General features: G+C 40.1%; 1 protein-coding gene across 1 annotated transcript in view; it reads left to right on the top strand.

The window, feature by feature from the left end:
• zmat4a (zinc finger, matrin-type 4a) overlaps window positions 1-14,504 on the top strand; it is a 92,863-nt gene that overhangs the window by 27,751 nt on the left and 50,608 nt on the right. Inside the window, exon 3 of the mRNA XM_016285244.1 lies at window positions 1,594-1,683. Within this exon, the coding sequence (XP_016140730.1) occupies window positions 1,594-1,683 (90 nt within the window). The remainder of the gene's footprint in view (window positions 1-1,593; window positions 1,684-14,504) is intronic.

The raw sequence follows: 14,504 nt of genomic DNA, 5'->3' as shown, positions 1-14,504 counted from the left end.
GGAGACTCCTATGTTCTTTGGTGCATCCCAACACACGACACTTTTAATGGCTCTTTGGCGCTGACATTGTATCTCCAGCAGCTACAGCAAGAAAACAGTAATGGCGGACTGCTGATTCTCACTCAGGGCTGTGTATATGCTAATAGGGCAGAGAGCATCACAAATGGGCGGGACTTTCCCCGAGTATGATGTCATAGTAGTGAGAAATCTGGAACTGCTAGTGTGGAGAGACTGTTTATGATTTATTGGGATTATAAAACAATGAGTGGGTGGATTTTTACCATTATAGGCTGGTTGTTTTCACACACTGCGGCCACACAACTGTGATTTTTGCATTCTATGGCACCTTTAAATAAAAAGCACCCATCCATTAAAAAAAGTGTCTCACACGGCTCCGGGGGGTGAACAAAGGCATCCTGTAGTGAACTGATGCGTTTTTTTAAGAAAAATATCCATATTCAAAACGTAATAATCATTTTAATGTAGCTTGCGCCAACAGTTGTACACAGAAGCAGCTCCGGGCTGATGACGAATGAGTTCAGCGTTGCGCATCTCGTGAAAACCAACATTTGTTAACAGGAGCAAAGGAAGCAAAGTATTTATTTAGAGAAAATCAATTGATAGCACCTGACTATTACACTCTGACAGGCAAGAATAGATACAGACAAATTTGCATATTTATTGCATGCTGGTGTTATAGGAAACTGAGAAATTATGGATAGATATGATTCTGAAAAGATTGAAGAGAAATATGTTTATATTTGCACACATTTCAGGTGCTGAAACAGCAGCATTCTCAATAAATCTTGAGTTCCATCTGTCCCTTTCCATCTCTCTCTGTCTCATTTCATATTTACTCTCTTGAGGGGAGGAATAGGAGGACCAGGCTAATAAGATTCTCTCAGGCAATCTTCAAACACAAGATGACAGATCATATTTTTGAACCACATTCATCTGCAGTCAGTCAGGTCTGTTTCATCCAGGTCCATGTGTTATTTTTTTGATAGTCCAAGAAAAGCAGACAGAAAATCTTTCACTTCTTCAAGAGGAAATGAGTGGCTTTCAATGCAGATTATTCCAGTGCCACTCTCTGTCTTTCATTTCCATACTTTGCCTCTTTCCTTTCTGTTGAGGATGAAGTTCAATTACCCTCTTGTCAAACAACATAATTTTCAGGTAAACTGAGCCGTGAATTGATTTGGCCCACTCTCTGAAAGCTGTGCAGTCAAACCCAAGTAATTGATGGGTTTGTGATTTGTGGCTCCACACTCACTTAACGCCAACCACAGTAATTATTTATTGGCCTGTGCGTGAGACTGGCACTGCCATTCACTTTTCACTCAGTTACTGCTCCAGCTCATCTTTCTTTGGTATTTTTTTAAATACTTTTTCTTCACAATTACTACATTTTCTAGTCTGTCCCAGGACTGTAAACTTGATTAGACAAACCATAAAATATAAAAACATATAAGTTAATAAAAGTACAGATTTATGACATCATATTAACATTCAGATTGCAGAATCATCTGATTGTGTACAAAAATAATAAACACTTATTTACATTTTTCCCCCCTCCCCATTCTTCTTTTTTAGAGCCGGAAACATGCAAACAAAGTGCGTCTTTATTACATGTTGCATCCAGTAGATGGGGGATGTCCAGCTAAGAAGCTCAGAACAGATGACGTGAGTATCTCATCCTATTCTTTTTTTATTACTATTACAAATGACACCTCTGTAATGTGTTCATAAATGACTTGCCCTGAACCATTCTTTTTAAAGATCAGGGTGCTAAACCTAGTTCTAGTCGTTGCTCTCCACAGCCAACCTTTTTTTTTTTTTTTTTTTACAATAATATGCTTCATGAACTCCAACCATTAAAAAGCACTTCATTTTATGCTTTCTTTAATGCAAACATTTAATATAATAGATTGAACTTGTGTATGCAAATTTCTTTTGAAATCAAAGTAAATAAATTTTAATTACAAAGAAGCAACCTGCATCTGTGGACAGTTTGGCTATTATTAATGTATCACATTTTCTGCCATATTAGTGAGTGCTGTAGAATTTCAATGTGCACTTTAGTTTCTCTATGACAGTATTTAGGTGGTATTTAGCAGATTTTGTATTTTTTATTTTAAGGGGATGTTCATGTAGGATGCGTTCTTGCATTTAAAAATAAGTAGTTGGAGTACAATGAAATGAAAATGTATTGTTCATTGCGAAAGATGCTAAAAAAAAGCAAGACATGTCAAGACACCTGTCTGGAACATATTTAGACAGAAACTTATGTTTCTTTTATTGCATGGTTTTTAATTTGTTTATAGCTGGGATTATTTAATTGTGGTTATGAGTGAAATCATAACTAGTTCCCCTAAAATCAAGTACTCCTGGAAGAGCTCTGGCAAATCCAGAGTAGAAAACCTTCTTTACTGTACGTTTGTTAGCGTGGTGAGTACTTAGAGTTACTGGTAACACTTTCGTATAGGGACTAATTCTAACTATTAACTACTTGTTTATTAGCATGCCTATTATTAAAATATTGGCTGTTTATTAGTACTTAGAAAGCACATATTATTCATGACCATACTGTATTCTACATCCCTAATCCTACCCAATACCTAAACTAACAACTACCTTACGATAATAAGCAGCAAATTAGTAGTTTATTGAGGCAAAATTCGTAGTTAATGGTTTGTTAATAGCGAGAATTGGACCTTAAAATATAGTGTGACCAAGTGACTGCGGTGCCCCATTTATGGATGATTGTAGTGGTGACTCAAGGGTTGTAGTACATCTGTCCAGTGTTTCATCATAAGGAGACAACAGCTTGGCGTGTGTGAAATGTAATGTAAATCTGGTTTTGTACTGCATTGTCACTTTGAGTTAATAGGAGATCTTATGTGGGTTCAAGCTTGGGTTTATGAATGGAGCAGTTTTTAAATGAAGGCCAATTAAATTCAAGAAACAAACAAGAAAGTTCAAGAAAGTCTAACTCAACTCTGAACTTCAGCTATCTTCTGAGATGAGTCTCGCTGAGATTATAGTATGCTTCTCTCAGTAGGATAAAGCAGGCTTCTGCTTTATTGCCATGTTTGATGGGCTATTCACACAACGAGAGGGGTTCATAAACACAAGGATGTGTGAATGTTGCTGGGATCAGCCTTTTTGTGCTCTCGGCTGGGCAGAGAAAGTCTATGAGGCCTGTGGTTTTTGCAGATGTTACATGTTCTTTAGACAGCTTCCAAACAAACCAACAAAGCTCTCACCGCAGGAGACCAAATGCACATCTAAATGTTTATGCGAGAGTCAGAGAATGCAAAATCGTAGCCATCGGCTATGGGATACGATTAGAATTAAATGATATTGAATGCTGTATAGGTTTTATTGATATTCTGTAGGGTCACAGTAATTGTATACATCATTAGACAAGCTATTGAGGTGAGGACACTGGCAGAGAATTGCAGTAATGAAGGTGATTAGTATACGATTATTGTGTAGGGAACCACCACCTTCAGTGGACAGATTTCAAAAGACTAGCGTGCTGCTTTTGAGTTCTTCGACTGAACTTTAAAACTTAGCTTGTATCAGATCGATAGTAGCAATGAACAGACATTCAAATAGTCTCTGCAGACAAACTAGACTTTGTGCAAGTTGGACAGCAAATATTAATAAGCCATTACCCGCTGAAGATGCAGAAATATGGACATGTCTTGTCAATGAGTACAGATAGGCCAAAACTGGCATTTTTTCAGAAAGAAAAAAGAGAGAACAAAATTAAAAGTGGCTACATTTAAGAGACTAGTTAGGGTGCTTCCAGACCTGTAGAATGTTGGCTTTTTAATGAATAAAATCCCAATTTTGTAACAATGTTTTACGCTTTCTTATACATATGGTAACACTGTATTTTAAGGACCAATTCTCACTATTAACTAGCTGCTGATAGCATACATATGACTAACATATTGGCTGTTTATTAACTGTATATTATACACTCTTTGGTTTTGAACTGCAATAATTAATGTGCTCGCCTCCAGAATTAGACATTATTGCTTTTTACATTATGCATTTCCCATTATGAATTATGATACAGCTTGGTTAGATTCCTTTCTCACCACAAGTGAGCCACTCCAGAGTTAGTTTTTCACCACCTCATTCAGGCACTCTCTAAAATATAGCATGTAAGTCATATTAACTGATTTTGTTACTTTTTTTTTAGTGGGGAGAGAGAACTGTTCAAGTCTTTAGTTTGAATTAATTAAATTAGAATGTTTAGGGTAGGTTTTCCCACTTAAATATTGAGTTAATCCTCTTACACTCTCTTATCACTAATCAGTTAATGTACTTCTGAAAATCAATATAAAAATAGTGCAAGATGAGGAATTTTTGTGATTACCTTTTCTCTGTCATTAACCTTTAAACGTGATAGAGAAAAACCAAGTCAGGAGGCGTTCAGTCAAAATCAGCACTTTTTACAGTGGGAACGAGGGAGTAGAGTGGAACTGAAAGCAATTATTTTTCCACTACATTGCTCTTTCTGATATTTATAGATCAATGAACTCTACATGACTACTGTTGTGTGAATGCTGTTGTAATGTTTTTTGCTCCACAGCAAGAAAAAAAAAACAACTGAAAGTTTTGCGCCAGCAATTTTGCTTCAGTGTAAAAAGCTTAGACATACTGATTTTCTTGATTTCTTCAATAACAATGTTGTGTGAAAATTGTTTTTCCAAACCATTCTTTAAAAAACTGCAAAACTACACCTTCTACAGTTTAAATGTTAAGGGGAGTGCTTCATAATTAAAGGTAAGTAATTTCATTATATTGTCAACCAGTCCAGCTGTACAGTACCTGTCAGTCAATGCTACACACAAAGTGCTGCCTGCATTTTCTTTAGATTCTTTCCCAGAGCACAGGGTTGTATGAGGGCAAACTGGCCCTTGACCAGCGGATAACTAAAATTCACCTGCATTAAAGAGTCAGTAAGCAGCCAAGTTCTAACAAGCTGTCCTCTGCTCTCTCAACGCCTAATAAAGTGGCAGCAGATCGTACAGGAGATCACTGGTCACATCCATCTGCTTAACACAAATCAGCTGTCTGTAGCAGCTACTAATAGCTACATGGTCCCCTAAGGACACTTTAAAAATCTCTCCCCAAGTCTCCAGCACACTGTAACTCAATGCAAGGGCTGTGGCGGAGGATACAATTAGCGGCCTGGGACAACTTCTGCACTGATCGAATAGCCCATCGGATACTTACTCCTATTTAATTAGCGGTGATTAAATCAACCCCTGCCGGGGCTCGTGTTTCCAGGGGAGAGCAGGGCAGACGGAGCGTGTGTGGAGGACAAGAACGAAAGTAGAGAGAAGAAAGTGAGCTGGAACTCGAGCCTGGATCTTCAGCTTTTGTTCTAGACTTTGTTTCACTCAGTTAATGACAGATCAGTGACTGTGTGTGGAATGTCCAGACAGCCTGAGAGTGATACAGCAGTTTCCTCTTTACATTTACATTTCAGTTTACGCTTCTCTCTTGGATATCAGCAGAACTCATTTTGTCAGGGTTCCACGTGTATTAATAATCACAATGTAAATGGCAAACCTATAAAAACACTGAACAAGTAATGGGATGCATGCATAGATGAAGCTTTGTTTGAAGGGGACATCGGATGCCTATTTTCCAAGTTGGTATGATTCTTTAGGGTCTTCATAAAATGTCTGTGTGTAAAACAACACCCTTTTTACCTGGTCAAAAACAGCTCTAGCTCACTGAATGACACGTTTCAGACTCAGACAGCCCATAAAAAACTGGCTGCGTGTCTTCTTTTCAGCTGTTTGGAGCTGGCAGACTCACCAGAACTAAATACAAAAAAAGAAAAAGAAAACCTTAAAAAGTGAACATTTCATCCAATATCCCCTTTAAACCTGCTCTGTTCTCATTTGCTGCCTAGTCAATGTTGTGCAGTCAGTGGTTGTGTATTATTATTGCTGATAAGTGTTATTTTATTAATATTATTTATATATTATTGTATTTATATATTATATTTTTTCAGTTTTCTTTTTAATATTTTTTTTTAAATAATTTTAGTAATTTTGTTAAATACTTTTGTATTTTTTGTAAGTTTTTGTTTTACTTAATGTATCTATTTAGCTATATTTTATTTTAAGTTAACAAAAAAGATATTAATAGTTTTTGTTAACAATATCAACACTGTTGCTGATTTGACTCTTTATCACCTGCCATAGTTTTAGGCAAGATTTATTTATTTTTTTTGACAGTCGAGGAATTTTCTGCAGACCACAGGCCATTTTATTTTGAGAAATGCTGCTCTATCTGCTTGTTAAGTCATGATATGGAATACTGTTTCTGGGTCCAAGCCTCTACTCTTATTTCAAATAAGAATACTATCTCAAGAGGCGTTTATGAGTATTGTTCATTTATAGAACAACTTTAAGCTAAGCTTTTAAAACTAGAGTTGAACATTATAGTCTCTGGGCTCAAAGTAGAGGTAGACCGATATGGGTTTTTCTCTGGCCGATGCTGATGCCGATATTTAGAAATCAGGGCAGCCGATGGCCGATATATGATGCCGATTTTTTTGGCCGATTTTCTTTTCTTTTTTCCACCTTCATCTCATAGAAGAGAGTGATTATTGCAGGGTACAAGATGGTAATAGTCAAGTCAAGTCACCTTTTTTTATATAGCGCTTTTAACAATACAGATTGTGTCAAAGCAGCTTTACAGTATTAAATGGGAAAATAGTGTGTCAATAATGTAAAAGGACAATAGTAATCACTCAATTTTCAGTTAAAGGCAGTTCATCATTGAATTCAGTGAAGTCATCTTCCAGCTCAGTTCAGATTAAATAGTATCTGTGCAATCAAGTCGACGATATTGCTGGAAATTAAGTGTCCCCAACTAAGCAAGCCAGAGTGACAAGGAACCAAAACTCCATCGGTGACAGAATGGAAAAAAAAAACCTTGGGAGAAACCAGGCTCAGTCGAGGGGCCAGTTCTCCTCCGGTCAGACGAACCAGCAGGTTGATCCATGCTGCAGCAAAGTCAGATTGTGCAGAGGACTCATCTGGTTCCGTGGTCTTGTCCCGATGGCCGTCTAGGACTACTACTAATAGTAGTAGTAGTAGCCTAATTCATAATAATAATACATGGCTCAAAACTTAAGCACCTTCTCAAAACAGTTCTGAAGGATGCTTTTGTTTATGTTTGCTGACAGACTCCAGTGTTTCCAACAGACTTGCAAATGCAAATTGATTCTCTGCCAGCAGGAGGCGCTGTTTGAGCGGGAGATATAGCGGTTTCCCCAGTAACGGCTGTAATCAAGTAAGCGCTGTGCTCACAAATGCTACTTTATCAGGCATTACAGGAAAGACGAAATGAAATCGAAGCTTTTCTGAAGACGGTCGGTTCTTTTCAAAGATACATTCATTTAAAAATACATGCTCTGCATTTTAATTTTGAAATGTGCAATGCTCACTTTATTCAATGAAGTATAAGCCTTTTGGAAAATGTATTTGTGGCGCTCAGTTTTGATATTGTGACGAGCCGCCCCAAATAACTCAATGTATGGGAAACACTGGACACCGCTATAAGTCAAATGGCCATAACATAAGTGAAAACAAAAATAAAAGAGTTCACACATGTTACACAGGCCGCGTAAGAGTGCACTGGCCACGACACATTTCATGAGCAAAGTTATCGTGCACGTTTTAGCCAGCCCAGAAGTTTCTTCTGAATTGTACGTGTTTTTACTTTTACATGCAAATGACTTATAAATATGATAACTTTCCGACGTCAATTTTAGTGGGGTACAACGTAATTACGCTTTCGAATTTTCTATTTTGCCCAGCCATCATTAGCTGAAACTGTGTGGGAACGAGGCGTTGCTGCAGAGTGTGAGCTACTCACGCACGCAGCCAGGGAACGGCATTCCACAACAACACTTAGCTGCCCGCAGATGCGCCTGCCTATAAATCGGCCTAATTTGCAGCACAATCGGCCGATGCTGATTAATTAAAAAATGCCAAAAATCGGCCCGATTAATTGGCCGCCCGATCAATCGGTCGACCTCTAGCTCAAAGTGTTTATATTTCTACAATATTTTAAGGATTTAGAAAAGAGAAATCACTGCCTGTCTGGCCATCTGAGATTTCTCTATGAAGATAAAGATTAGAATCATAATTTTTCAGTACTGCAGCAGAAAGTGAGTGTATATTAGCAACATTTGTTGTTTGCTTTTGGGGTCTGATGGAGCGCTTAGTCCCAGAAACGGTGACATGAAACATCAGACTTAAAAAGCAGATACTAATGTACTGCTGAGCTTACACATGACATGTGAATGAAAATTGAAACCTGTCCATCACTTTTCTTATGACATGGTATTTCGCTTTGTCAGAATCAGTGCTGAGACGCTTATGTGGGTAATGCGGATTTTAAATTGTCTGGCAAAAACAATTATAGCCTTAATATAGATATTGCATGTCTTCAAAAGCTAAGATCTAATGTCTATTTCCAGTGTTAATAAGTACTGCCTACTGATTAAGGAATGAAGCTGTAAGAATTAAATATATTTACACTATGGCTTACAAGATAAGGGCCTCAAATATGGGGATGGTTTTGAAGTATGCATTAGAACCTGACTGATACGATGTGAACTGACAGCACTGTGCTTGCTATGGTTGGCATAGCATTTTGTTCTCATGGAGACGCAGACCAGACTGAGTCATGGGTTCTCTGACCTTTTTTTTCTCTATCATTGTGTTTTTTTCTCAAAGTGGACACTCTTCCATTCTTGCTGGTAAGTAGTAGTAAACAGTAAGAAATATAAGTGAGTAATCCATCATTTAACTCCAGTTAAAAGCACATTGTGCTTGCAACATTTGGTTTTGAGCATTCTGAATCCACAAAGCAATAGCCATGCTGCACAGCAACCATATATACGGTGTAAACAGAATTAAGTCTCAAAAGGTTTTGCACTAAAGCAATCTCTGCAAAGCCCCCAGAGCGCTTTCACCAGCAACTACTGCCTGCAAGCCTCAGACGCAGTGCTGAGTGCTGAATTGAGGTCTTTCGTTGTTCACAAAAATGTACTCTGCTTTATGATCGTATATACTGTATATAAGTGCACAGGCTTAAGTATCAGATCTACAACCTAACAAAAAGAAAATGCATGACTTTTGATAAAAGGTGCGAAAGTTAAATGCATAATAATAGTGTGTGTGATAGTGTGTATTTTGTCATGTGTTTAATTTGACATTGTCAGCATTACACTATTGCTCCCAAGCCAAATTATTTGTGGCGGTTTTATATTTTTGTTATATTTGAAGCGTTTATTTGCAAAAGCAGATAACTCAAGTTTTTTTAAGATTTTCAAAAATCATGTTTTTTATTATGTTATTATGTATTCATTGTGTTTTATGGTGTTAGTTAGCTGAATTTTTTGTTATTTTTTAACCTAATCAAAATAACTCAACTGCAGTTTGATTGAGATTAATTGGAATGCACAATGAAAAAACTTGATTTTTGAAAATTGTTAAAAACGGAGTTATCTGTTTTTGCAAATTAACTCTTCATTTGTTTTTTTTGTATTTATAATATGTGCATTTGTTACATTATATACAGTTGATATATTATTTTAATCTACTTTTTAGTTTTATTTATTTGTATATAGCATTTGTTACATACAGTTGTTATATTTTTGTCATGAATTTACTGGCAGTTTGATATTCTTACAATTTTATTAGTATATTATAGTTATTTTCTTACATAAAATAACAGAGTTTGTACATACATAAAAGAATGCACTTTATCTTTCCATTTGAGACTCGCTGATCTCCTGTATACAGTCATATCTCCTTCTCTCTTCTTGGTATTTGAACAGCAATTACAAATTCAGCATCTCTTTTCCCCAGGCTGGTTCTGCTGTTCCAATCAGATGGTTATCAGCCTCCTGATTATTCCATCACAGCCCTGATGAACCCTGTCAGACTCTTAACAGTTCTGTCTCTGCTTAGTTGGGCAGTAGGCAGTCATTTGTCACTTTGAATTGACTTTATACGATACAGCAGAGATATGCAAAATGCTGGACTACTGCACAAATGAAGCACTAAAATAAGAGACAAACTAATTTCAGTTTAGCTTTCAAATTAACTCAGTTTGAGCTGCATTTTGCAAAAGCAGATAACTCAAGTTTTTTAAAGATTTTCAAAAATCATGTTTTTTATTATGTTATTATGTATTCATTGTGTTTTATGGTGTTAGTTAGCTGAATTTTTTTGTTATTTTTTAACCTAATCAAAATAACTCAACTGCAGTTTGATTGAGATTAATTGGAATGCACAATGAAAAAACTTGATTTTTGAAAATTGTTAAAAACGGAGTTATCTGTTTTTGCAAATTAACTCTTCATTTGTTTTTTTTGTATTTATAATATGTGCATTTGTTACATTATATACAGTTGATATATTATTTTAATCTACTTTTTAGTTTTATTTATTTGTATATAGCATTTGTTACATACAGTTGTTATATTTTTGTCATGAATTTACTGGCAGTTTGATATTCTTACAATTTTATTAGTATATTATAGTTATTTTCTTACATAAAATAACAGAGTTTGTACATACATAAAAGAATGCACTTTATCTTTCCATTTGAGACTCGCTGATCTCCTGTATACAGTCATATCTCCTTCTCTCTTCTTGGTATTTGAACAGCAATTACAAATTCAGCATCTCTTTTCCCCAGGCTGGTTCTGCTGTTCCAATCAGATGGTTATCAGCCTCCTGATTATTCCATCACAGCCCTGATGAACCCTGTCAGACTCTTAACAGTTCTGTCTCTGCTTAGTTGGGCAGTAGGCAGTCATTTGTCACTTTGAATTGACTTTATACGATACAGCAGAGATATGCAAAATGCTGGACTACTGCACAAATGAAGCACTAAAATAAGAGACAAACTAATTTCAGTTTAGCTTTCAAATTAACTCAGTTTGAGCTGCATGTTTTTAATACAGTCTCTGACATACGTTCATGGAAATCCAGTTAGAGTGTCAGTAATATAAGTAAATGAACATTGTTGTTTATTATTTTTGCATGTTATTTGTCAGTACAATTTGCCAGATGATGTAAAATACGTCACCTGGTGGACTTTTGACAGCTCCAGGGATGTTGTGGGAATTACAGATTTCACTTCTGCATTTTTGTATCCCTGCTCACAGACAGTCAGATTAAGCGCAGTGCATTATGGGTGTTGATGTTTTCACATGGCACATTTCACTTCCATAATCTAATGTATTTCCAAGTGAATAAGGACAGTCAATATGAAAATTATATAGTTCAACACTTCATTGGGAATTGATTAGCCTACACATCAAAATGCCTTTAATACCAAAGTAAGTAGCCATTTGGCTGTTAGTTAAAATTAGTCCGCATGGCCTAAAGCTCAAACTCAGTTCCTGGAGGGCCACAGCTCTGCACAGTTTAGCTCCAACCAAACACACCTGATCCAGCTAAACTTCCAAGCAGGTGTGATTTGGAGCTGACTTGAGCTGACTGAAGGCCTGGTGTGCCTCCGGGGTCCAGGTGAGGAGCTTGGTCTTCCGACAGAGGAGAGAGATAAGTGGTGTCGCCAACTGGCTGAAGTGAGCGATAAAAATTTGCAAACCCCAGGAATCTCTGCATCTCCTTGATGGTAGTCGGTTGGGGCCAGTTCCGAACGGCATCCACCTTCCTCTGGTCCATTTGCACCCCTGCAGGGGTGAAGATGTAGCCCAGGAGTGAACGGTGGATTGGTGAAACTCACATTTCTCTGCCTTGAGATACAGGTGGTGTTGGTGGAGGCGTTGGAGGACTTGGGTGACATGGTTACGATGTGCTTCGAGAGTAGGACCTATGTACCGGGGACTCAGCTTCCTGCTGGGCCGCCGGAGGCGGATGTCCTGGGTGGATAACCAGACTTGGTCCCCTGGGATTGTCGGACCGATGAGTGTCTGCATTGGCATGGTGCCTCCGGACGGCCCACTGGAGATGGATATGCGCCGAGTCCCATACCCTCTCGCTCTCATGGAACCAGTGATCTACCGCTGGGACTTCCGAGTGTTCCTCGGTCCAAGGAAACAGGTGGAGGCGTTGGAGGACTTGGGTGACATGGTTACGATGTGCTTCGAGAGTGGGTGAGTAAATGAGTATGTCGTCTATGTAGATGAGGACGAACCGGTTGAGCATGTCACTGAAGATCTCATTCATGAAGTTTTGGAATATGGAGGGTGAGTTGGAAAGCCCATAGGGCATGACCCAGTACTCATAGTGCCCGGTGGGCATTACAAAGGCAGTTTTCCATTCGTCACCCCTGCGAATGCGGATGAGGTTATAGGTGCTCCTTAGATCCAGCTTGCTGAAGACGCGGGCCCCGCGGAGCTCCTCCAAGGCTGCAGGGACCAGAGGAAGGGGATAGGCGAACTTCATCATCTGGTCATTGAGGGCCCGGTAATCGATGCAAGGTCTCAGACCCCCATCCTTCTTGCCAACGAAGAAGAAGCTCGATGCTGCGGGTGAGGTGGATGGGCAGATGAACCCCTGTTGCAAGGCTCATGTCTTCTGGGAGACCGAAGTTCCGGAATACGTGCTGGAAGAGGGCTTCAGCGGTTTCCAGGGCGGTAGGTAATCCATGCAGGGGAATTAATTTGCAGGATTTGAAGAACCGGTCGACGACTACTAGGATGGTCGTGAATCCGTCAAAATCCGCGGGAAAGCGCGTCCGCTCGGACATTCTTAGTCCCTGGACGATAAGTGACCACAAAGTGGAAGCGGGTAAAGAACAGAGCCCAGTGGGCCTGCCTTGGGTTAAGACGTTTGGCCTCTCGGAGGTATTGTAAGTTCTTGTGGTCGGTGATCACCTCAAATGGATGCTTGGCACCCTCCAACCAATGCCGCCACTCCTCCAGAACGAGCTTGATGGCTAGCAACTTCCGATTTCCCCAACAGGCGATGACTCCGGGCTTTCCACCGAGGTGGAACAGACAGGGAGGTCATTCCTGACGGAGATCGGGATAGGCAGATCCTGGAGACACTCCTGTTTACACTCCACTTGAGTATTTCTCCGGACTTCCAGGCGATGGTGGGTTGATGTTTGGTGAGCCAGATGTGATGGCGATGACTCCGGGCTTTCCACCGAGGTGGAACAGACAGGGAGGTCATTCCTGACGGAGATCAGGATAGGCAGATCCTGGAGACACTCCTGTTTACACTCCACTTGAGTATTTCTCCGGACTTCCAGGCGATGGTGGGTTGATGTTTGGTGAGCCAGGGGCATCCCAGGACGAGCAGAGAGATCCGTTTGGTGTGGAAACATCCAATCCGTAGAATGACCTCGGGCGTGCGGTGCCGCACCAGCCCCTTGCCCAGCGGCTTTCCCTGGACAGTGGTGATCTGGTAGGGCGTGGCATTTTTGCAGCGGGGAACCGACGCCCCGTGGTCCAAAAGGATTTTGACTGGAAAGGATTCAGTGTGATAAATTAGAGCATTTATATGAGGCATGCAAGACACATCAGGAGTGATCTGGATAGTACTCACCGCTGGGCGTGGTGGACGAATGGGACAGGTGTGGAGCTGGTGCTCACTGGATCCACAGTAGAGACATAGGCCACGGGTGAGTCTCCAAGATCGTTCCGTGGACGATAGGTGGTAGCTATCCGTGATCATGGGCTCTGGTGCTGGAGCAGAGAGGCTGGGTGAGGCAGCGGCAGTGGGTATCGATTCTCTATGGCATGCGGTTAGGTACTGGGAAGCGAAGCACATACCCGTGGATGGATAATTCGGCTTGCCGCAGTTGAAAAAGCTCCTTATGCACTGTGACCTCCGTGGTCGATTGGCCGAATACCTCCCGGAAGTGTTTCACAAAGTCATCCAGCGAGTGAATCCACGGGCCCTGTGAATTCCACAAGGCTTCGGCCCACTGCAAGGCTCTTCCAGACAGCAACGAGATAATGAATGACACCTTGGCCCGCTCGGTCACATACAGGTGTGGTTACAACTCCAGGTAGAGGGAACATTGCAGCAAAAACCCGCTGCAGAAGGCTGCCTCACCCGAAAAGCTTGCTGGCCGGGCCATGGGACAGGCAGGTGGGGAGGTGGTGACAGTCCGGATGGGTAAGGGTTCCGGTGAGGATGTGCTCCGAGAATCCATGAGTCCGTGTTGTAATCCATTTAATTTAGGGGCTGGTCATCTCTCACAACCGGGACAAAGAGGCAAACAGACAGGTTAACGTAAGTCGGGGAGTTTATTAAAAGGAACTTAGGAGTAGCTTCCAACAGAAAAGAATCAAATTTAGGAATTAATGGAAGCAGAGAACACAGTCTTATCTGGGGTCGGCACTTTGGTCCTCCGGCCAAGAACTGAGGAATCCGAGGCTTGACAGGCAGATAGGGAGGCCAGGAACCCATACAAGGAAGCTTGTAAACTTGAGATCAGCCGACGAGTGACTGAGGTGAGTG

This window comes from Sinocyclocheilus grahami, unplaced genomic scaffold, assembly GCF_001515645.1.
Source record: "Sinocyclocheilus grahami isolate Dianchi unplaced genomic scaffold, SAMN03320097.WGS_v1.1 scaffold195.1, whole genome shotgun sequence".
NCBI lineage: Eukaryota > Metazoa > Chordata > Actinopteri > Cypriniformes > Cyprinidae > Sinocyclocheilus > Sinocyclocheilus grahami.
The sequence above is the reverse complement of the archived record's forward strand: the minus strand, read 5'-3'. Positions and strand labels throughout refer to the sequence as shown.